Source organism: Pseudophryne corroboree, chromosome 2 (assembly GCF_028390025.1).
Source record: "Pseudophryne corroboree isolate aPseCor3 chromosome 2, aPseCor3.hap2, whole genome shotgun sequence".
Classification (NCBI taxonomy): Eukaryota; Metazoa; Chordata; class Amphibia; order Anura; family Myobatrachidae; genus Pseudophryne; species Pseudophryne corroboree.
In genome coordinates, this window is record NC_086445.1 from 906,696,006 (window position 1) to 906,721,771 (window position 25,766).

At 46.7% G+C, this 25,766-nt stretch overlaps 1 protein-coding gene across 3 annotated transcripts in view; it reads right to left on the minus strand.

The window, feature by feature from the left end:
- The window catches only part of MYO1C (myosin IC), a 269,503-nt gene that overhangs the window by 164,398 nt on the left and 79,339 nt on the right, over positions 1–25,766 (minus strand). Inside the window, exon 1 of one of the 3 annotated variants that reach the window (XM_063956081.1) lies at positions 12,309–12,682. The exons of the other annotated variants lie outside the window; for them this stretch is intronic. Within the exon in view, the coding sequence (XP_063812151.1) occupies positions 12,309–12,338 (30 nt within the window). The 5' untranslated portion in view covers positions 12,339–12,682. Of the gene's footprint in view, positions 1–12,308; positions 12,683–25,766 lie in introns of those variants that run through there. 3 annotated transcript variants of the gene reach the window in all.

A 25,766-nucleotide genomic window follows, 5' to 3' on the forward strand; every position in this document is an offset into this window, starting at 1 on the left:
CCTATTGGAAAATACGTTTGTTTCTTCACCGTCGACACTAGATTCATCTGTGTCGGTACCCTTGTCGACTGACTGAGGTAAGGGACGTTTTACAGCCCCTGACGGTGTCTGAGACGCCTGAGCCGGTACTAACTGGTTTTCCGGCCGTCTCATTTCGTCAACTGACTTTTGTAATGTGCTAACATTATCACGTAATTCCATAACTAAAGCCATCCATTCCGGTGTCGACTCCCTAGGGGGTGACATCACCATTACCGGCAATTGCTCTGCCTCCACACCAACATCGTCCTCATACATGTCGACACACACGTACCGACACTCAGCAGCCACACAGGGAATGCTCTAATCGAAGACAGGACCCCCTTAGCCCTTTGGGGAGACAGAGGGAGAGTTTGCCAGCACACACCAAAAACGCTATAAATGTATATAAACAACCCTAGAAGGTGTTGTTTTTGATATAAGCGCTTTTAATATATCGATATCGCCAAATTATGCCCCCCTTCTCTTTGTTACCCTGTTTCTGTAGTGCAGTGCAAGGGAGAGTCCTGGGAGCCTTCCTCACCAGCGGAGCTGAGCAGGAAAATGGCGCTGAGTGCTGAGGAGAATAAGCTCCGCCCCTTTTTCGGCGGGCTTTTCTCCCGGGTTTTAAGAAAACTGGCCTGGGTTAAATACATACATATAGCCTTAATGGCTATATGTGATGTATTTATTTTGCCACTAAAGGTATTTAATATTGCTGCCCAGGGCGCCCCCAGCAGCGCCCTGCACCCTCCGTGACTGAATCAGTGAGACGTGTAGCAACAATGGCGCACAGCTGCAGTGCTGTGCGCTACCTTCATGAAGACTGAGGAGTCTTCTGCCGCCTGCTTTCCGGACCTCCGTCTTCAGCGTCTGTAAGGGGGATCGGCGGCGCGGCTCCGGGACGAACCCCAGGAGGACCTGTGTTCCGACTCCCTCTGGAGCTAAGTGTCCAGTAGCCTAAGACTCCAATCCATCCTGCACGCAGGTGAGTTGGAAATCTCTCCCCTAAGTCCCTCGATGCAGTGATCCTGTTGCCAGCAGGATTCACTGAGATTTAAACCTAAAAAAACTTTTTCTAAGCAGCTCTTTAGGAGAGCCACCTAGATTGCACCCTTCTCGGACGGGCACAAAAACCTAACTGAGGCTTGGAGGAGGGTCATAGGGGGAGGAGCCAGTACGCACCATGTGATCCTAAAAGCTTTATTTAGATGTGCCCTGTCTCCTGCGGAGCCCGCTATTCCCCATGGTCCTGACGGAGTCCCAGCATCCACTAGGACGTTAGAGAAACATGGTTGAAGAAAGCAATCTGGTTATACAAAGCCTTAGACATGGCTCAGTGAACAAATAAACCCTCAAGGTGCATACACATGGGTCGATTAAACCTACAATGTGGGCGTTCCCGATCAAACAGAACGACACATCGTGCACATCGATCCGTGTGTATAACCAATGAAGACGGCGATGCGCGTGCCCGCGGGTCGCTAGTGACGGCCCCTGATCTTTTGAACATGAAAGAAGATCAGGGACTGTCGTTTGCGATGCCTTGCTGCCGAATGCAGCATGGCCCCCCGCATCCCCCCCCTCCTCCCCCGCAACGCCGTTCGTCACTGCCGGCATCACCTTCATCATTAATATCATCCTTTATTTACATGGTGCCAGAAGGGGTCTACAGCGCCTTACATAGTACATAAACAGTATGAACAAAACAAATAAAAGTGACTACAGTACAGAACATTGCAGGACATGTACACATTTTCTAAACATTGATGCAGCAGCAGTTATAATACCCAAAAAAGCAGCGGGCGGCCAAACCCAAAGGTAAGGTGCTATAGGTGGAGATGATGTTATAAGTGAGGTAATGAAAAGTGCATGAGGAGAGAAGGCCCTGCTCGTGAGAGCTGACAATCTAAAAGGGGCGAGGGGTACAAACAGGCATGACACAAAGGGAGGAGATAGTGAGCAAGGAGCATGGAACTCCTGGATAGGAGGACAGCTAGAAATCTTTGATAAAGAAGTGGGTCTTAAGAGCCCATCTGAAATGTTTTAGAGTTGCGGAGAATCTGGTAAGGAGTGAAAAGAGTTTAAATTGTAGGGCCCAGCACAGGCAACATCTTGGGGGCGGGAATGGGAAGACGTAATCAGTAGGGACAATGGCCCTCATTCCGAGTTGATCGGTCGCAAGGCGAATTTAGCAGAGTTACACACGCTAAGCCGCCGCCTACTGGGAGTGAATCTTAGCTTCTTAAAATTGCGACCGATGTATTCGCAATATTGCGATTACTAACTACTTAGCAGTTTCAGAGTAGCTCCAGACTTACTCTGCCTGTGCGATCATTTCAGTGCTTGTCGTTCCTGGTTGACGTCACAAACACACCCAGCGTTCGCCCAGGCACTCCCACCGTTTCTCCGGCCACTCCTGCGTTTTTTCCGGAAACGGTAGCGTTTTCAGCCACACGCCCCTGAAACGCCGTGTTTCCGCCCAGTAACACCCATTTCCTGTCAATCACATTACGATCGCCGGAGCGAAGAAAAAGCCGTGAGTAAAATTACTTTCTTCATAGTAAAGTTACTTGGCGCAGTCGCAGTGCGAACATTGCGCATGCGTACTAAGCGGATTTTCACTGCGATGCGATGAAAAATACCGAGCGAACAACTCGGAATGAGGGCCAATATACAGTATTCATTTGTGTAGATTTGTACCAGCGGGCATGTATTGGGAGAGCTGTAGATAGGAGATGATTAGGAAGGGATTTGTGAGTGTGCGTGAGGAGTTTTGAATTGGGTTCTGAAGGGAAGGCAGTGAAGGGCCTGTAGGAAATGGAGGCAGACCGTGTGCTTGGAGTGGAAGATGAACAGCGCAGAAGTGTTAAGGAAAGAATGAAGAGGATGGAAAAAGGGAGGCCTGATAAAATGAGGTTACAGTAGTCCAGTCTAGAGTTGACCAGTAAATGAATAAGGATCTTAGTTGCCTCCAGTGTGGAGACCAATGCTCTGAAAAGTCGCTGTGCCCACGAGCCCCTCATAATGAGATTTATACAGAGACTGTGCAGAGATACATAAAATTTATATAAAACTGTATATGGATACTGATAAAAGTATATAGTTTGTGTTGTGAGATAGCATATACAGGTGATTATATATAAATACACAGTTGCATATGGGGTAGTAATATAGTACTATAATGGGGAGTAATATAGTACTATAAGGAATGGAGAATTGTAATGGAATCTTGTATACAGACAGACACGACTAAGGGACTTCTACACAAATAAAACAGGTAAAGAATTCAAAGTAAGTAAACTTGATGAAATATTGTACCATATTTGCTACAATAATACCTATTATTTGTAAAACTTATTGAATATTGTTTTTTTAACATTAATATAAAACATTTCAATTGAAGAGACAGTTTAATGCAATGTTTCCCCATACAAGCACCATTTCCCTGTGATATGTTGTGCGTATATAAGTGTATATGACTATTTGCACTGTAGCAATATGTACCAGAATAGATGTGTAAGTGGGCAGAAAGAAATTCATTTGTAACGTGAATATGATTCAGTTGGGAGCAAAGCAAAATAAAAAAAAATATATATAAAAGAGCAAGTGACTTTGCATCTGCACAAACCAGGTTACAATACGGGTGGTCTTCAGTTTTCCGGCTGTTGGGATACCGGCGCCGGACACCCAGCATACCGAAACCTTTTCTCCCTCTTGGGGGTCCACGACCCCCCTGGAGGGAGAATAGATAGCATGGCACGAGTAGCGCACAACACCGTGCCGGCTACGTGGCGAGCGCAGCAAACCCGCAAGGGGCTCGTTTGCACTCGCCCAGCTCTCGGTATGCCAGCGGTCGGGATTCTGGCGCCGGTATGCTGGCCGCCGGGATACTATACTACACCCTACAATACAAGGGGAGCAAATACATGTATGGTTTTGCATGAAGAGTAAATACTGTCTGCTTCTGCATGTACCCACCTCTCTCTGCACATTTTACATATTCCCCCAACTGCAGTGCAACATAATTCTGTCAAGGTGCAAAGTTACTTGTTTTTATTTTGCATCAACTTACAATCAGCCCCATAGAGTGTACATATGTCTAACTGTTCATTTAGAGCAGAAAAGGTTTTTATTTAGATACATTTCTTGGAGATTTGCCATTAAATGGTAATAGAAATATAAGGCCAGGGGTAGCAAGTTGAAATTAACGTAGAGAGACCCGTTTGGGCGCCCAAACAGGTCTTTTCACGCTCATTACGTTAGTCGGGTTTAGGTGCTTTGCACGGCTAAACCAGAGTGTAATGGGCGCGATCAGCGCAATAACGGGGGGCATTTGAATATTGCCCCTCGATCTCCTGTCACTTTATACGGAAGATCGAGGGTGCAATAACATTTGAATCCCCCCCATAGATTTTGACGGCAGATAAGAACCACTTGGCCCATCCAGTTTGCCTCTTTTTTTTAACCTTTCGGTAACCTCAACCCTATGTAATCCTTATTTCTTTGTAAGGATATTCATATGCCTATCCCAAGCATGTTTAATTTACCTTACTGGCTTAGCCTCAACCACCTCTGGCGGGAGGCTATACCCTTTCTGTGAAGTAGTTTTTCCTTAAATTTCCCTTGAACCTCCCTCCCTTCAGGGGTCATGAGCTTATTTGCTTATTCCTTTAGTGTTATTGGCATGCCCTTTAACAGATGGTGTCAGGACCAATACATTGGGAGCATGTTATATCAAGTTATAGGGAGTTGGCCACGAAATTCTGGTAGTCTCGGTTAGGCAGGCAGGCAGGAGACAGCGGGATCCAGACATCCAGAATCCCAGCACATCCCAGTAAGTATTTTTTCCCTGCCCCTAACCCACCCCTCATGCAGCCTAACCCTAAAAGGTATGTACACATGGTGAGATTTATCTGTGAGATTTTGACTATATAGTCAAAATCGCAAGGAAAGTTAGCGCAAATCGCACTGTGTTAGGCAGCTTGCGATACCGGTGCGATACCAATGCGCACTCCTGCGGGGTCGGTATCGCAAGGAAAGAGAGACTGTGCAGGCAAGTCAATCTTGACGATATACAGTAGTGTACTATCCAGTACAAAGTATAGCCAAAATTGGCACTTAGTCAAAATCAAAAGGTACAGATAGTCAAAATCGGTGCTTCTGGGCTCTGGGGGAGTTCAAGGGAAATCAGTGTGTCAAAATAGGAGATAGTCAATATCTCACCATGTGTATGCACCTTAACCTCCCACAGCCTAAGCCTAACCCCTGTACTTATATCCGGGATGCGTCAGGACCCAGACTGACAGTATTTTGACTGCATCCTATTATAGCTGCTTGAGGATAACGGGTGTAGTATGTCTGACTGGCGGTCAGGAGACCGCCGGTCAGCATACCGACGCCTGGATCCCGGCAGCATACCGACGCTGGGATCCCAGCGGGGAGGGGCGAGTGTAGCAAGCCCCTTGCGGGCTCGGTGGTGACCTGCGGTCGCCACGGGTTCTATTCCCACTCTATGGGTGTCGTGGACACCCACGAGTGGAAATAGTCCCTGTTGGTCGGCATGCCGACAATCGAGATAGTGAGGGGGCGGGATGTCGGTGGAGATCATGTGACCGTCGGTCTCCCGACCGCTGGTCACCTGAATACCACCCGAGGATAACATGCTGCTCTGATATGTGTTTGCTTGCAAGGAAATCACTTATAATCTATTGTCAGACACCAAGCTACCAGTATAAATTAAATCAATGCACTTGATAAAGACACAAGGCAATTAATTGAAATACAGAAGCGTAAATCATTTTACTCTTAAATTATTCATATTAGCTTCTTTTTTTTTTCTAAGAAACTAGAAAAAGTGCAAAACACGATCTAAGAAAAGGTTTAACTTGTCCTGGTGCATTATTCAACCAGGTATCTGTGCCTTGCTGGGAAATCGGTGGCTGTTGCATGGTATGTGGGGATTTAAACATTCTATTCCCCATTTGCCTTAGTCTCAGGAGTAGCAGCTGTTCTATGAACATATTTTCAAGACCCCTGTTAATTAAACGATACAGGTGATATCAACATCACCTAAGGTTACAATCTCTAGAACCGTAAGGAAATCAGTGAGCACACCATACTATATACATTTAATGAAAAATGCCAGAAAGATGAAATCCCTGATGCTACCCAAAGCCAAACACACAACATTGGTAATGAACTTGCTGAAAAATGAAAGTTTGGTTTCCATTTTCATAATTAAAAATTACGGTACTTGGATGAGACTATGTGAATAAATCTACATCTACTCAATCCCAGAGGCTCCTGAGGCTGGAAACAGCAGAAATATTAAGCTTTTACCTCCGGTTCCACAGTAACAATCACTTCTATCTTAGTCACAGATGAGGAACCTGCAGTTTCATTCTCATCTTCAGAAGCAGGTGAAGAGGACAAGTCTTCATGCTGTGACAGATGGTAGCCTTTGGGAATCAAGGAAGCTCGTTTTTCCTGCACCAGTGACCAAAATCCTTTGGCATCCATGTCTTAAAAAACGACCCTTTCCCTCTGTGCCTTATGTCATCTATAACATGGCAAACAGAGCAACACTTCCAAAAAGGTGTTTATGTTCTTCCCAGGAGACCATTACAGCAGACAAGTGCAATGATCTCCATCTCTAAGGACACCAGGGTTCTTTCATCAGAGAACAGAAACCATGCCCTTTATTCATCTTGCTTTCACAATATGTTCATTTCTATGACTTCAACATGGTACAACATGGACACTTCTCTAGAGGAACCAAACCATACTGGTTAAGTCAATAAATAATTGCCCTATTAAAAACCTATACACTATAAGGTGCTTTGTAGCGTTGGTAAGACTTTCTTGAGAAAGAACAATAAAAAATAAAACAAAATATTTTTTACACTTTTCTATAATTTAATCAGAATCAGTTTTATTGGCCAGGTATACTTGCGTATAGTAGGAATTTGTCTTCGGTTTGCTACACAACAGCCAAGTAGGTAACTAAACTAGCTATATTAAACTATGAAAGCAAATAATGTCGATCAATCATATTCAACACTGCAGATGTCAATGTTCCTATTTACAGAGCAAAGGTAATAAATACACTGCATGCAAACATTTTGGTAAAAGCCATATGCGTCATATTTAACAAAGACTGCTATTATAAAACTTCTGCATGTCACTGGCAATACACTTGTGGCAAAGTACAGATTTGCTTACACAGGCCCTTAAATCTGAAGGTACTGTACAGTAGATAAATCCCCAATATCAACTCTAATAAAACAGCTCATGAGATCTACTATCTGTGGTACCTGGATCTATTTAGACTTTATATAGCGTTTTCACGGAGGCTTCTTGTTGGCACTCCATCTCATATCTCTCCCATTTTCATCTAACTAACTAAGGGGGACATGTACTAAGCAGTGATAAAAGTGGAGAAGTGAGTCAGTGGAGAAGTGAGTCAGTGGAGAAGTTGCCCATGGCAACCAATCAGCATTGACTTAACATTTATAATTTGCATACTACAAACGTATACAGAGCAGCTGATTGGTTGCCATGGGCAACTTCTCCACTTTTATCACTGCTTAGTACATGTCCCCCTAAATACATTTGCAGAATTTATATAGCACGCATACAGCCATTTCTACTGGGGCTGACCAGATTAGATAATTCATGTGCATAGTGGTAGTGTGGCCTTATGCACAGGAACAGAGGATGAATACATTACATTTTAAAAATAAGGAACTGGATTTTAAACAGTTGCTGGTTTTCACCTGTTACACCCCTCTTACACTGCCGCTTTGACCCCGGTAACGGGGCAGTGCAAACAGGTGACCTGGGTCATCCAACCTGGGTCCCCGTTACAAACTTATGGCTCACCGGCACTTGAAGATAATGTAATCCCAAAGCTCAAGCAGAGGGAAGTCCCAGCAATAATCCGGACCAGCCTGCTGTGAAAACTGGGTTTTAAACCGCAGTGGCACAGCTTTAAACTTGAGTTCAGTGACCTGGGTTGGCAGTATAAATGGGGTATAAGTGACCAGACCAAATTTCACTTTCAGGCATATTTCAAGTTACAAGGGAACAAAGAGAATGGTGTTGATTGCGCACAGATCTGCTCTCAGGGGTCACACAGGTATATTATGACGTATACTGTATGTACCAACATTTAACAGAATTTTTCCAGGTATGAATCCTATAAGATCATTTCTCAGTTGGTGGTGCTCTCACGAGTCAGAATATTACTGTAATATAGCCATATGCAATACGTGATTAACAGGACAAATTTAAAATTACTATTTACATTGGCTGACATTTGTATATATTTTGTCTATGAATATATGGGAGGCATTTGATATGCCGGCTGTCGGGATCCCAGTGCCGGAATCCCGACAGCCAGCATACCGTCAATTATTCTCCCTCTTGGGGTGTCCTGGAGGGAGAATAAATAGCGTGGCACATGTGGCGAGCGTAGCGAGCACGCAAGCGGATCTTTTGCACTCACCACGTTGCTTGCATGCCGGCGGTCGGTATCCCGGGCGTCGGGATCCCAAGCGCCGGCATAACATACTACACCCGACTATACATCCACACGTGCTATTTACTGTATGTGCCTTACTAAACATAGCACACTTATCTGTACTGCTGCATGTTCACCAATCTTTGGACCGATTATTATTTCTTAAACACAGTCCTTTGGCTACTTGAAATGACTGATTGGGATTCCATTTTCTCTGTCTAATTATTGTTAAATGTTTGTAAAATTATAAAGAGTGCCCCCCCCCCCCCCCCAAAAAAAAAAGAGTCTTCTTTTCTGACCTCTATTACCAAGTTACAAGGGAATAAATACAGTGTTTCTTATACCCCTTTTACACTGCCGGGTCAACCCCAGTCATAGCTCGGTGTAAATGGGTCCCCGAACAATAAAGTCCAGTGACCTAGGAATCCAACACAGGTAGCGAGAAGGTTTGGACCAGGGAAGGACCCAGGAAATGGGGCAATGTAAACGGGTGACCCAGGTCTATGGAGAGCCGGCTCACCAGCACTTGTAGATGATGTCATCTCCAAGCGCCGGCAGAGTAAACACCCAGTGTAGTACCCTGGGTCCAGCCTGCAGTTTAAAGCTGCTGTGACACGACTTGAAACTCATGTTCAGTCACCCGGGCTAGAACCGGGTCAGCAATGTAAAAGGGGTATAAGTATATCCAAATGAGCTTTGTGTTGTTTTTATTATCTGAAATACATAGGGCGTTTTTATATTGGTAGGAAAGTGGAACAAATATTTTTATTTTTAAATAGCATTACCAAGAGGAAGCAGACATAAGAAAGAAAAAGAAGACTAATAGGTTTTTCACAAGTGTTTCCCAGGGTACTGAAATATAATTAGACCAGTCCATGAAATGTAAAGGGCTGTACTGACTGGGAGATTTCCCCTGAGCGGTCTAGCACAGACCGCTCAGCACACATCTCTCCCCCCGCTCAGCACAGCGCTATGTGCTGAGCGAGGGGGGGGGGGGGACAGACACGGGAGGGCCGCTCATTTCACCCAGCGGTGAAATGAGCAACCTGCTAGTTTAGGCCAATCTAGCACCAGCGATAGCGACGCCGGCACCCCTACACACGGAGCGATGTTCTAAGCAATCTAGTCAGATTGGGGACATTTCTGCATTATCCAGCCCCTCTTAGGCAAAGATTACTTGGCAACCTCAATGCAGATCGAACAGAAGTGGCACCACAGTCTGTCAGTATGAACACACTGGAAGCCTGCCACTCTCATATGATGTCTACAGAAGTGCTGTCAGGGGAATGCACCACCTGACAGATGGTGTTTAAGTGAGTGGTTAAGCAAATACATCAAAAGATCAAACAGAAGCAGGTGGGTAGTGCATGGGCATTGCTGGTAATAAGAAGCACAGGATTGGCATTGCCATGGGTTTTAGGATTAATACTGCACTTGCTATGGTTAATCCTGACAAAGCTTTCACGCTAGCCCATGACTGTTGGGAATTTTCAGCAAGCGGTAAATTAATGATGAAACAAATAGTAAAGGCGGCAACATGGATTGTGGGTAAATACTGCCTTGGCAAGGGGCTGTGGTGTTATTATATGGCATATTCTGGCTACATGATGGCAGTGTGGCACCTATACTCGCTATGTACCTGTACTTGGTAGGCACGGAGACAGTAAGTGTACAGTATGAGAATTGTATGTACGATATTAGGTTGCATGTAATTATTAGGTGAACTGCAAAATATGTATTTTTTGCCATGCCAGGCACACCAAATATTAGATGGCCTGCGTAATCTTTATACCACAACACACAAGTATTTACGTTCACACAGCATATATAACATTCTTTTATTGCCAAACCACATGTACAGGTTTTCAAAGCCCTGGATTGTGCTGGTTACTGTTCGCACAATGTGGTTTATTGTATTTTTAAATTTGTTTAAACAAACTTTTTTTTTTTTGTGGCATCCTTATTTGAGGTGTTGTAGACACATTATTTGATATATGTTAGCTTGACACAGCTGCTTAAAAAATAAAAGCTAAATCTACAAACACTAAGGGGTCAATCCAATTAGCCGGGAGGGTGCAATGTGCCATTGCAGAGTTCATCGTAGCTAATTGGATTGACCCCTAAATATCCTGAATAAACTAACACAGCACTTTTTGGGGATGGAGATAACATGTAAATGAAGTCATTTGAAGTAGAGACACATCTTTATTGGTCATACAACTATTCTCCTTCTTATGGATCTTGCAGGTTATAGGAGTTCACATGTATAACAAATCATGCAAGATTACATATCTGAGAAGACACAACAGCTCTCCTTATGTCACCTGACCCACAAAGCTTCTAAGATCCAGGCCATATATTGGTCACATAGCCAAACGTTCCAGGTGGTATAACAATCAAACGTACCTTGTCCAAAAGCCACATACCAAATTATCCAGCAGCTTTAGCAGTACAGCTATTCGGTTTCAAGTAAGTGACTAAAGCCAGGAGAAAACCATTTTAGCTTTATTTTTACAAAGCAGCAGCCTACTCATCAGCTAATGATGTATCAGAGTTAAATTAACTTCCATTTCCTACCATAGTCCACAAAAGTGTCTTGACACAAAATGATCACAGCTCTTAAAAACAAAATTGTGACATAGATCAGACTTTAAAATGAGATCATTTGGAATCCCACTAGACTCAGAGGGAATGGCACAAAGGTTAGTCTAGGAAGATAAAAAATGTTGTCTCTGTGACAGAGATGGCCAAGGGGCAGATAAGAGAGATGTCCACACATTTATAGAACCAGAAAAAAAAACCATGAAGCCCACTGCCTAAAATAATAGGAACAAGTCCAAGGGCACTTAATGTAAAAGTACCAATGAGGACTCAAAAGACACAGGCAGAGAAAGAACATGAAAAACACCAGCACACATCACTACACGTATAACACTGGAAGGATAATAGAGAACAGCAACAGTCACATTTGGGACAACATATTGATGACAAGAGGTCACACCATATGCAGGCATACATGTCTGAGATAGATCGATAGATCGATAATATATATTGATCAAGGATATCTGCTCTCACATCCAGACCATGTCAGTTATAGGGGTGCTCCGCTAACCCAGATTGGTTCCAAATAATATCCAGTTATTGGCTAAATCATCCAATTGAGGGCACTCACCATTGTAGAAATATGTAAAAATAATTACTTTGATTGCCACAGTCAGTCAATGTTTCGGCCTCAGAGGGTCTTTGCCAAGACCAGCACAGAAGGGATGTCAGCACACAAGCCAAACAGGAAGCGTATACACACAGATAAACATACACACAAACTCACAGCGCACCATATCTCCCTATGGGGGAGATGTACTAAGCCTGAAAAGTGATAAATATCACTGTGATAAAGCACCAGCCAATCGGCTCCTAACTGCCATGTCACAGGCTGTGTTTGAAAAATGACAGTTAGGAGCCGATTGGCTGGTGCTTTATCACAGTGATATTTATCACTTTTCAAGCTTAGTACATCTGGCCCTGTATACTAGTTTTGTAACTGCCAATGTTGCCTGTGATCTCACATATATAGAAACAGCAGCCTGGCTGATTCTGGCAGATTACATGGCATACTAGTCTCAGTACCTCACCACTTTTCTTTAACAGAGAGCAGAGCACATTTTCCTGCATAGAACGTGGAGGGCCACAACCATACATTCTTCTAAAATGACCATCCCAAGCCATACCGCCAGTACAACACTCCCTTGATGCCAGCTAAGCTCACCGCTGCTCTGTACTTCATCCCCACGGTCATAGGTCACAGATGTAAAGTGAAAACTTTGTGAACTACTTGCAGCCAGCAGCCTGTATCCAGGTAAAAACTTCCCCTTCGTCAAACCCTAGGGGACAGACAGCATTAGTAAAACCAGAAGAAAAGGTCCAGACTCATACAGCCAGGTAGAGGTGCATCTTGTGTTAATCCTGCTTCATGGGAGGGGGGGCGTTTAATGCATATCCACAGGAGGAAAAGCTCCAGTAAGCACTGCAAACCTTCCTCGAGTTCACGTGAATATGAACCTAGCAGTAAGGAGCAGCATTACAGGCTCCCTAGCTCGTTCCCACAGCAGAAAATCTGCTCTCAGACTGACTTCAGGCGTCACTGGCAGAGAAAGACAGGAATGAAAAGAAGGAATAAAAAAAAAAAAAAGGGCTGGGAATCTTGGGCTGGAGCCCAAACCTAATAAACACACAAGTAAGGGGATTTGGAGCTTGTGATTGGCTGGCCCCACACTCCTCCAGTTCCTGCGTGTTGCTGCACATTTCTCTTTGCTGTAAATTGCCTGAACTAACCCACATCCCAAAAGAATCCTGCAGGTGAAGAAGTCAGAGGGAAAGGAGCCAAAGGTGGTAACTTTTGTTTGCATATTCTCAAACTGTACAGATGACTATCCCCCTGGGTCCTAACATATCTAGAATATAGTGGTAGGCGTAGGAGCCATTCTGTGAGCTGAACCAGAATTACATTTCACTAGAAACTAATACCACCTATGAATCACACATTTACATGTTGAGTCAGTTTAATTAAAAGTCGCCTAAAGGGAATGGTCCGTGGCTTGTATTACATTTGTATTACAGACCCAGCTACCAGCACTTCCATATTGCATTCATAAGACACATTTTCCTGTATTTCCTCATATATGAGACACACTGCACAATATTAATATAACTGAGCATTCCAAGGGATCACTGCTCAAGCAATCCTAGTAAAAGTGCACACATTTCTTCCACAATTGTAAAACGGTCACTGAAGGCATCATGGAAGGGATATAGGCTCCATTTAAGCATGCAGACTCGCAATTACAGAGTTTATTATTTATTAACAGGTATTTATACAGTACCTGCATGCTCTGTTGCACTTTACAATTGGTATAATTTATAAATAATTTTTACAGAATTATAGACATAAATTGCCAAATATTTTGTTTAATATCTCATGCTGTGAGAACAATTGCTAATACAGGACATGTATTTTGATTTATGCTGGGCTTGTACTTTTTGTTTTTCTAAAGTATTTATATTGAATGAGCAGTATTAGTCAATCTCAAAGATTTAGCACTCTATTAACCCTTCTACACAGTCAGTATGTGGGCTGAATCAGAATGTAGTATATCAATTTGTCAAAACAATTACATCAAATCTGAGTAATAGTCATATCAGTTTCAGCCTAAAAATGCATACATCCATTTGTAAGTGGTCTGCGTGCCCTGTGCTATGGTAGTGACACACAAAGCTCATGTATTTCTAGCCAAATGAAGGACTAATGGCAAACTAAAGGGACCTACCCACCTGCTGATAACAATGATCGATATGAACGATATTGTTCATATTGGTCAGTGTGCATGCATCAAGGATGAACGATGTGCAGCCACGCGATCGTTCATCGTTGATCTATCCTCGTTTATTCATGCAAGTCAGTTTGGAAGATATAGATGTATGTACTCTCATAACGTCCAAATTGACCATCGATATCATCCAGTGTGTAGGCAGAAAATCGCTGGCGGAAATATCGACCATCGATAATAAGATTTTACTTACCGGTAAATCTATTTCTCGTAGTCCGTAGAGGATGCTGGGATTCCGTAAGGACCATGGGGAATAGATGGGCTCCGCAGGAGATAGGGCACTTTAAGAAAGCTGTGGATTCTGGGTGTGCACTGGCTCCTCCATCTATGACCCTCCTCCAGACCTCAGTTAGGGAAACTGTGCCTAGAGGAGATGGACAGTACGAGGAAGGATTTTTGTAAATCTAAGGGCGAGATTCATACCAGCCACACCGTATAACTTGTGATAAACTTACCCAGTTAACAGTATGAACAACAACATAGCCACGGTATAACCGAAAACTATAACATAACTCTTATGTAAGCAATAACTATATACAAGTCTTGCAGAAGAAGTCCGCACTTGGGACGGGCGCCCAGCATCCTCTACGGACTACGAGAAATCGATTTACCGGTAAGTAAAATCTTGTTTTCTCTAACGTCCTTGAGGATGCTGGGACTCCGTAAGGACCATGGGGATTATACCAAAGCTCCCAAACGGGCGGGAGAGTGCGGATGACTCTGCAGCACCGATTGAGCAAACAGGAGGTCCTCCTCAGCCAGGGTATCAAACTTATAGAACTTTGCAAAGGTGTTTGTCCACGACCAAGTAGCTGCTCGGCACAACTGTAATGCCGAGACCCCTCGGGCAGCCGCCCAAGAAGAGCCCACTTTCCTAGTGGAGTGGGCCTTAACCGATTTCGGTAACGGCAATCCTGCCGTAGGAATGCGCCTGCTGAATCGTGTTACAGATCCAGCGAGCAATAGTCTGCTTTGAAGCAGGGGCGCCAACCTTGTTGGCCGCATACAGAACAAACAAAGCTTCAGTCTTCCTGATCCGAGCCGTTCTGGTCACATAAATCTTCAAAGCCCTGACTACATCCAGGGACTCAGAATCCTCCAAGTCCCTTGTAGCCACAGGCACGACAATAGGTTGGTTCACATGAAAGGATGAGACCACTTTTGGCAGAAAGTGAGGACGAGTCCTCAACTCTGCCCTATCCACGTGAAAAACCAAGTATGGGCTTTTATGCGATAAAGCCGCCAATTCTGAAACACGTCTCACCGAAGGTAACGCCAACAACATGACCACTTTCCATGTGAGGTATTTCAACTCCACAGTTTTAAGTGGTTCAAACCAAGGTAACTTGAGGAAACGTAACACCACGTTAAGATCCCAAGGCGCCACCGGAGGCACAAAGGGAGGCTGAATATGCAGCACCCCCTTCACAAAAGTCTGTACCTCAGGAAGAGAGGCTAATTCTCTTTGAAAGAAAATTGATAAGGCCGAAATCTGGACCTTTATGGACCCTAATTTTAGGCCCAAGGTCACTCCTGTTTGAAGGAAGTGAAGTAGACGGCCCAAATGGAACTCCTCCGTAGGAGCAGCTCTGGCCTCACACCAAGAAACATATTTCCGCCATATACGGTGATAATGTTTTAACGTCACGTCTTTCCTAGCCTTGATCAGGGTAGGAATGACTTCCTCTCGAATTCCTTTTTCCGCTAGGATCCGGCGTTCAACCTCCATGCCGTCAAATGCAGCCGTGGTAAGTCTTGGAACAGACAGGGCCCCTGCTGCAGCAGGTCCTGCCTTAGAGGAAGAGGCCACGGATCTTCTGTGAGCAACTCTTGTAGTTCCGGATACCAAGTCCTCCGTGGCCAATCTGGAACAATGAGGATTGTTCTGACCCTGCTTATTCTTACAATTCTCAACACCTTGGGTATGAGAGGAAGAGGAGGAAACACATAGACCGATCTGAACACCCAAGGTGTCACCAGAGCGTCTACCGCTACCGCCTGAGGGTCCCTTGACCTGGCGCAATACCGCTTTAGCTTTTTGTTGAGACGGGACGCCATCATGTCTATTTGAGGCAGGCCCCACCGATCCGCGATCTGTGCAAAGACTTCTTGATGAAGTCCCCACTCCCCCGGATGCAGGTTGTGCCTGCTGAGGAAGTCCGCCTCCCAGTTGTCCACCCCCGGGATGAACACCGCGGACAGTGCGCTTGCATGGCCTTCCGCCCAGCGTAGAATCCTGGTCGCTTCTGCCATGGCCACTCTGCTCCTTGTTCCGCCTTGGCGGTTTATATGAGCCACTGCCATGACATTGACTGAATCAGAACCGGTCTTCTCTGAAGTAAGTTCTCCGCTTGGCGCAGGGCGTTGTATATGGCCCTCAACTCCAGAACGCTGATGTGGAGACAAGTCTCCAGGCTTGACCAGAGACCTTGGAAATTTCTTCCCAGTGCCACTGCTCCCCAGCCTCGGAGGCTTGCGTCCGTGGTTACCAGGACCCAGTCCTGAATGCCGAACCTGCGACCCTCTAGAAGGTGAGCACTGTTCAGCCACCACAGGAGAGATACCCTGGTCCTGGGAGACAGGGTGATCCTTAGATGCATTTGTAAATGGGACCCGGACCACTTGTCCAAGAGATCCCATTGAAAAGTCCTCGCATGGAATATGCCGAAAGGGATGGCCTCGTATGAAGCCACCATCTTCCCCAGGACCCGCGTGCACTGATGCACTGAAACCTTCTTTGGTTTCAATAGTTTCCTGACCATGGTCATGAGTTCCTGAACCTTTTCGATCGGAAGAAAAACCTTTTTCTGGTCTGTGTCTAAGATCAGGCCCAGAAAGGTCAGACGCGTTGTAGGAACTAGCTGGGACTTCGGTATATTGAGATTCCAGCCATGTAGCTGCAACGTCTTCATGGACAGAGACACGCTGTCCAGCAACTTCTCCCGAGATCTCGCCTTTATTAGGAGATCGTCCAAGTATGGGATAATTGTGACCCCCTGCCTGCGCAGGAGCACCATCATTTCCACCATTACCTTGGTGAAAATCCTCGGGGCCGTGGAAAGCCCAAACGGCAACATCTGAAATTGGTAGTGACAGTCCTGCACTGCAAATCTCAGGAATGCCTGATGAGGGGGGAATATTGGAACATGAAGGTATGCATCCTTTATGTCCAGGGACACCATCCAATCCCCCCCCCTCCAGGCTGGCGATGACCGCCCGGAGTGAATCCATTTTGAACTTGTACCTTTTCAAGTACAAGTTCAGAGATTTCAGGTTTAAAATGGGCCTGACCGAACCGTCCGGTTTCGGGACCACAAACAGGGTTGAATAATATCCCTCTCCCTGCTGGAGATGAGGAACTGTGACAATCACCTGTTGAACATACAATTTTTGGATTGCTGTCAACACTGACTCCCTCTCTGACGGGGAAGTCGGTAGAGCCGATTTGAAAAACCGGCGAGGAGGCAAGTCTTCGAATTCCAGCCTGTATCCCTGAGCAACAATCTCTATTGCCCAGGGATTCACCTGCGATTGAACCCAGACGTGGCTGAAAAACCGAAGACGAGCCCCCACCAGATCTGCCTCCCCCCGGGAAGCCCCAGCGTCATGCGATGGACTTCGCAGACGCAGGGGAGGACTTCTGCTCTTGGGAACTAGCTGTGTGTAGCTTCTTCCCCCTGCCTTTTCCTCTGGTAACAAAGGACGATTCCCGCACCTTCTTGTTTTTATTGGAACGAAAGGACTGCATTTGATAATGAGGTGCCTTCTTAGTATGCTGCGGGGGGACATAAGGCAAGAAATTCGACTTACCAGCCGTAGCCGTAGAGACTAGGTCCGAGAGGCCGTCTCCAAACAACTCCTCCCCCTTGTACGGCAAGGTCTCCATGTGCGGCAAAGAATGGGCATCTCCCGTCCACTGCCGGGTCCACAGGAGTCGCCTAGCAGAAATAGACATAGCATTTATTCTGGAGCTTAATAAACAAATGTCTCTCTGAGCATCTCTCATATACAAGGCAGCATCTCTGATATGCTCTATGGTCATTTGAATGGCATCCCTATCTAAGGTGTCAATGTCCGCAGATAAGGAATCTGCCCATGCCACAACTGCACTACAAACCCAGGCCGATGCCATAGCCAGTCTAGCAATAGTACCGGAGTGAGTGTAAATGTGCTTCAAGGTAATTTCCTGCCTGCGATCGGCCGGTTCCTTGAGGGAAGCCGTATCCTGAGAAGGCAGTGCCACCTTTTTGGACAAGCGTGTCAGCGCCTTGTCCACTTTTGGTGAAGATTCCCAGCGTATCCTATCAGTTTGTGGAAAAGGGTACGCCATAAGAATCCTTTTGGGAACTTGTGGTCTCCTATCAGGAGAGTCCCAAGCCTTTTCGCACGATTCACTTAACTCAAATGATGATGGAAAAGTGACATCAGGCTTTTTCCTCAGTAATATGCAAAACCTCTTTAATGGCCATAATCATGTACCGTATACCCTTAGCCACCTTCGGCTCTAATTTTGCATCTTCATAGTCGACACTAGAGTCAGAATCTGTGTCGGTATCTGTGTCATCGATCTGGGATATGCTGCACTTCTGAGACCCCGACGGGCCTGGCGCTATAGGGACAGGCATGGACTGGGTACCTGACTGATCCCTAGCTTCTGCCTTGTCTAACCTTTTATGCAATAGATTTACATTTGCATTCAAGACATTCAGCATATCCACCCATTCCGGTGTCGGCGTTGCCGACGGCGACCTGACATTCAAACACTCCCCCTCCACCGTAAGCGAGCCTTCCTCGTCAAACATGTCGACACACGCGTACCGACACACTTCACACACACAGGGAACCCCTTTTCTAAAGACAGTATCCCTGTCAAGGCCCTTTGGAGAGACACAGAGAGTGTATGCCAGCCCACACCCCAGCGCAATAACCCTGGAGACAAACACAAAATGTTTTCCCCCAGCAGGGCTGTGTAATATGTAAACCGCCAATTATGTGCCCCCCCCCCCCCTCTCTTTTAAGCACCCTTTCACCTTGTGTAAGCAGGGGAGAGTCCGGGGAGCTTCCTCTCAGCAGTGCTGTGGAGAGAAAATGGCGCTGGTGAGTGCTGAGGGAGAAGCCCCGCCCCCTCGGCGGCGGGCTTCTGTCCCGCTCAAACTTAGTAAAATATGGCGGGGGCTCTTTTATATACATGTACAGAGCCCACCTGTACATGTATATAGTCTTTTTGCCATGTAGAGGTTATATTGCTGCCCAGGGCGCCCCCCCCTGCGCCCTGCACCCTTACAGTGACCAGAGTGTGTAAGGTGTATGGGAGCAATGACGCACAGCTGCAGTGCTGTGCGTTACCTCAGTGAAGCTGAAGGCTTCTGCCGCCTGAGACGTCTTCTAACTTCTGTACTTCTGGCTCTGTGAGGAGAACGGCGGCGCGGCTCCGGGGGTGGACGCCCAGTAAGAACCTGCGTTCACCCCCTCTGGAGCTAATGGTGTCCGGTAGCCGAGGAAGCAGAGCCTATCTTTGACAAGAAGGTCTGCTCCTCTCTCCTCAGTCCCTCGATGCAGGGAGCCTGTTGCCAGCAGTGCTCCCTGTGAAAAAGTAGTAAAAAATAGAAGAAAAATCCAAACAAAAATGCTTTCAGCAGAGAACTCTGGAGAGCTCTCTACAGTGCACCCATCTTGCTCTGGGCACAGTGTAAAACTGAGGTCTGGAGGAGGGTCATAGAGGGAGGAGCCAGTGCACACCCAGAATCCAAAGCTTTCTTAAAGTGCCCTATCTCCTGCGGAGCCCGTCTATTCCCCATGGTCCTTACGGAGTCCCAGCATCCTCAAGGACGTTAGAGAAAATAACGTTGGTCGATAAAATCGCAGACATCACCCAGTGTGTAGGGCCCATAAGTTGCGAGAGGGACTAATTTCTATACTTTCATATAAACAGTTTGAAACTTAAGACTTACATTATGTGCATCACTAATTAATTTACATAGAACACACAACCCCAGTATACTTAGATGTAAGAGGGGTTCTGGTGCATCTGAAGACTTCAGAGTGAGTTACAGAGGACTGGCCAGGTTTGTGAAAAGTACATACAGTATTTTATAGTACCTTGCCCACTGTGTATTCCCCATGTATTCACCAGGGTTTAGAAGAGAAATAAAACTGCCAGACAACAGTCCCAGTTTTCATGTGATGACCTCAAGAGCTAGAATCCAAAAAGTGTTTGACCTACTGAAGTGACCACATATCAGTAGGCATATTTGGTAGACTGGGAAATCAGGACACATTAGGCAATGCCTACTGCAACACTGCACATCTCAAATCGGGAATCTTGCACCAGTATGTAGTGGCAGTGTGTGTATGTGGAAACAGTGATTGCACAAACACTGGGGAGTAAGCTAGAGCCAAAGGCTGGTATGTGTAGTTTATTATGGTAGCTTGGAGAGGCACTGTTGCAGGTATAGTGTGATGCACTGGCTGCCATATGGAGGCACTGCTATACAGTAGGAGCCAGTGCTGTAACTAGGCATTTTAGCGCTGTGTGCAAGAAACGACATTGGCGCCCCCCCATGCAAGACAGGGGCAGTGCGCGCCGTAGACGCGTGAAAAATTTATAGGGGCGTGGCCACAAAATAATAGCAATTCATACCACGGTGCACAGTAGTCTCCATTATTCAAATTACGCTGCACAGTAGCGCCACTACACCAGGTAGAGCCCCTTTTATACATAACAGCAGACAGCGTCCCCCTTTTTACACATTGCGGCAGCCAGTCCCCCTTTTTACACATTGCGGCAGCCAGTCCCCCTTTTTACACATTGCGGCAGCCAGGCCCCCTTTTTACACATTGCGGCAGCCAGGACCCCTTTTTACACATTGCGGCAGCCAGGACCCCTTTTTACACATTGCGGCAGCCAGTCCCCCTTTTTACACATTGCGGCAGCCAGGCCCCCTTTTTACACATTGCGGCAGCCAGGACCCCTTTTTACACATTGCGGCAGCCAGGACCCCTTTTTACACATTGCGGCAGCCAGGACCCCTTTTTACACATTATGGCAGACGGTGTCCGAGAGAGAGAGAGAGAGAGACTTACCTTCTCCCCGCTGACAGGCTCCTCGTGCTGGCATCTCCCTCTGTGCAGTGTGCAGGCATCGGACAAGGAGGAGGGGGGAGGGGGACTGGAGCCGCAGCAGCGCTATGTCATTGGTAGTAAGCGCCGCTGCAGCATCCCCCCCTCCTTCCGTATTTGTTGCCTGGCGCTTCTGTGGATGCTGGGATGGAGGAACCGCATCCCAGCATCCACAGCAGCGCCGGGCAGCCTATACGGAAGGAGAGGGGGATGCTGCAGCGGCGCTTACTACCAATGAAATAGCGCTGCTGCGGCTCCAGTCCCCCTCCCTCCTCCTCCTTCTCACCTGCCTCCGGCGCTTCTCTCTCCTCCAGCGCGGCTGCGGCGCACGGCGCGGACTTCAGAGGCGGCATGTAAGGAGTCAATTTGACTCATTACATGCCGCTGGCCGTGCGCCCTCAGGGCAACTGCGCTGTGTGCCAAGCCCACTTGGCACACACGTAGTTACGGCCCTGGTAGGAGCACAACCTAGTATGCGGAGATACTGGTATAAAATTAGAGGAACCAACTGCAGCAGCATAATGATACTTGTATGTGGGGCTCTTATCTAATGTTGAACACTAGCAGGGAAAATTTTGCTAGTCTTTTGGCCTGTCTAATAGATTTTGCTTCATGTCAACCTTCAGTAACACACTGAGCACCATACATTTTACATACAAAATTTCTGCAATTGGAGTTTTTGGATAAATTTGTCTAGGCCAAAGTTTCATACCTATGTGTCTCAGGGATTGGATAGGTGCAGGGACAGTCGCATTCTGATGCTGCTATGAATCCTTTTTGTCAACATAAAAGAAGCAGTGCCTGTACAAACAGTAACCAGTGTCTCAATTGTGATGAGTGTGTCAGGAAGGGAAACTCCACTTTCCTGCTACCAAAGGCACTTTAACACTTCTAAACTATATCCGGGTGTGACAACTTTTACTGAAAAGAAAAAAAGAAAATATTTTTGTAGTAGATTTTGAAAAGCATTGTTTATAGCAGGAACCTTTTCTGCCAGACAGTAGATGGTTACACAGAAAATAAGATTTTACTTACCGGTAAATCTATTTCTCGTTGTCCGTAATGGATGCTGGGGACTCCGTAAGGACCATGGGGAATAGACGGGCTCCGCAGGAGACAGGGCACTTTAAGAAAGAATTAGGATACTGGTGTGCACTGGCTCCTCCCTCTATGTCCCTCTTCCAGACCTCAGTTAAGGAAACTGTGCCCGGAAGAGCTGACAGTACAGGGAAAGGATTTTGGAATCCAGGGTAAGACTCATACCAGCCACACCAATCACACCGTATAACTCGTGATAAACTTACCCAGTTAACAGTATGAACAACAACAGAGCATAAGATAACCCTGATGATAACATAACCCTTATTTAAGCAATAACTATATACAAGTATTGCAGAAGAAGAAGTCCGCACTTGGGACGGGCGCCCAGCATCCACTACGGACTACGAGAAATCGATTTACCGGTAAGTAAAATCTTATTTTCTCTAACGTCCTAGTGGATGCTGGGGACTCCGTAAGGACCATGGGGATTATACCAAAGCTCCCAAACGGGCGGGAGAGTGCGGACGACACTGCAGCACCGAATGAGCAAACACAAGGTCCTCCTCAGCCAGGGTATCAAACTTGAAGAACTTTGCAAAAGTGTTTGAACCTGACCAAGTAGCCGCTCGGCAAAGCTGTAATGCCGAGACCCCTCGGGCAGCCGCCCAAGAAGAGACCACCTTCCTTGTGGAGTGGGCTTTTACTGATTTTGGAAGCGGCAATCCAGCCGCAGAATGAGCCTGCTGAATCGTGTTACAGATCCAGCGAGCAATAGTTTGCTTTGAAGCAGGAGCACCCAGCTTGTTGGATGCATACAGGATAAACAGCGACTCAGTTTTCCGGACTCTAGCCGTTCTGGCCACATAAATCTTCAAAGCCCTGACTACATCCAGTAACTCGGAATCCTCCCAGTCACGAGTAGCCACAGGCACCACAATAGGTTGGTTCATATGAAAAGATGACACCACTTTTGGCAGAAATTGTGGACGAGTCCGCAATTCTGCCCTGTCCATATGGAAAACCAGATAGGGGCTCTTATGTGACAAAGCCGCCAATTCTGACACACGCCTAGCCGAAGCCAAGGCTAATAGCATGACCACCTTCCACGTGAGATATTTTAACTCCACGGTTTTAAGTGGCTCAAACCAGTGTGATTTCAGGAAACTCAACACCACGTTAAGATCCCAAGGTGCCACTGGGGGCACAAACGGGGGCCGAATATGCAGCACTCCCTTTACAAACGTCTGAACTTCAGGAAGAGAAGCCAGTTCTTTTTGAAAGAAAATGGATAGGGCCGAAATCTGGACCTTAATGGGCCCCAATTTTAGGCCCAAAGTCACTCCCGACTGTAGGAAGTGAAAGAAACGGCCCAGCTGGAATTCCTCTGTAGGGGCATTCCTGGCCTCACACCAAGCAACATATTTTCGCCATATACGGTGATAATGTTTAGCCGCTACGTCCTTCCTAGCCTTTATCAGTGTAGGAATAACCTCATCCGGAATGCCTTTTTCTGCTAGGATCCGGCGTTCAACCGCCATGCCGTCAAACGCAGCCGCGGTAAGTCTTGGAACAGACAGAGCCCCTGTTGTAACAGATCCTGTCTTAGATGTAGAGGCCATGGGTCCTCTGTGAGCATTTCTTGTAGCTCTGGATACCAAGTCCTTCTTGGCCAATCCGGAACAATGAGTATTGTTCTCACTCCTCTTTTTCTTATGATTCTCAGCACCTTGGGTATGAGAGGAAAAGGAGGAAACACATAAACCGACTGGAACACCCACGGTGTCACTAGTGCGTCTGCAGCTATCGCCTGAGGGTCTCTTGACCTGGCGCAATACCTCTGTAGCTTTTTGTTGAGGCGGGATGCCATCATGTCCACCTGTGGCAGTTCCCATCGCCTTGCAATCTGCGTGAAGACTTCTTGATGAAGTCCCCACTCTCCCGGGTGGAGGTCGTGTCTGCTGAGGAAGTCTGCTTCCCAGTTGTCCACTCCCGGAATGAACACTGCTGACAGTGCTCGTACGTGATTCTCCGCCCATTGAAGAATTCTGGTGGCTTCCGCCATCGCCACCCTGCTCCTTGTGCCGCCTTGGCGGTTTATATGAGCCACTGCGGTGATGTTGTCTGATTGAATCAGCACAGATTGGTTGCGAAGCAGGGTCTCCGCTTGACTTAGGGCGTTGTATATGGCCCTTAGTTCCAGGATATTGATGTGAAGGCAAGTCTCCTGACTTGACCACAGACCCTGGAAATTTCTTCCCTGTGTGACTGCCCCCCACCCTCGGAGGCTTGCATCCGTGGTCACCAGGACCCAGTCCTGAATGCCGAATCTGCGGCCCTCGAGAATGTGAGCACTCTGCAGCCACCACAGAAGAGACACCCCCTGGCCCTGGGGGATAGGGTGATCAGCCGATGCATCTGTAGATGCGATCCGGACCACTTGTCCAACAGATCCCATTGAAAGGTCCTCGCATGGGACCTGCCGAAGGGAATGGCCTCGTATGACGCCACCATCTTTCCCAGGACTCGCGTGCAGTGAGACACCTGTTTTGGTTTTAAGAGGTCTCTGACCAGTGTCATGAGTTCCTGAGCCTTCTCCGTCGGGAGAAAAAACCTTCTTCTGGTCTGTGTCCAGAGTCATGCCCAGGAAGGGCAGACGCGTCGTAGGAATCAGCTGCGACTTTGGAATATTCAGAATCCAGCCGTGTTGTTTTAACACTTCCAGAGAGCGTGCTACGCTGATCAGCAACTGCTCTCTGGACCTCGCCTTTATGAGGAGATCGTCCAAGTATGGGATAATTGTGACTCCCTGCTTGTGACTCCCTGCTTTCGCAGGAGCACCATCATTTCTGCCATTACCTTGGCAAATATTCTCGGTGCCGTGGACAGACCAAACGGCAACGTCTAGAATTGGTAATGACAATCCTGTACCACAAATCTGAGGTACTCCTGATGAGGTGGATAAATGGGGACATGAAGGTAAGCATCCTTTATGTCCAGAGACACCATAAAATCCCCTTCCTCCAGACTTGTGATGACCGCTCTGAGCGATTCCATCTTGAACTTGAACCTTTTCAGGTATATGTTCAGGGATTTTAAATTCAATATGGGTCTGACCGAACCGTCCGGTTTCGGTACCACAAACATTGTCGAATAGTAACCCCTTCCCTGTTGAAGGAGGGGAACCTTTACCACCACCTGCTGGAGATACAATTTGTGAATTGCTGCTAACACTATTTCCCTCTCTATGGGGGAAGCTGGCAGGGCCGATTTCAGGTAACGGTGAGGGGGCATCACTTCGAATTCCAGCTTGTAACCCTGAGACACAATCTCTATAGCCCAGGGATCAACCTGCGAGTGAACCCACTTGTGGCTGAAATTTCGGAGACGCGCCCCCACCGGGCCTGGCTCCGCCTGTGGAGCCCCAGTGTCATGCGGCGGATTTAGAGGTAGCCGGGGAGGACTTCTGTTCCGGGGAACTAGCTGTATTGTGCAGCTTCTTTCCTCTACCCCTGCCTCTGGCAAGAAAGGACGCACCTCGGACTTTCTTGCCTCTATGTGATCGAAAGGACTGCATTTGATAATACGGTGCTTTCTTAGGTTGTGAGGGAATATATGGCAAAAAATTTGACTTTCCAGCCGTAGCTGTGGAGACCAGGTCCGAGAGACCGTCCCCAAACAAC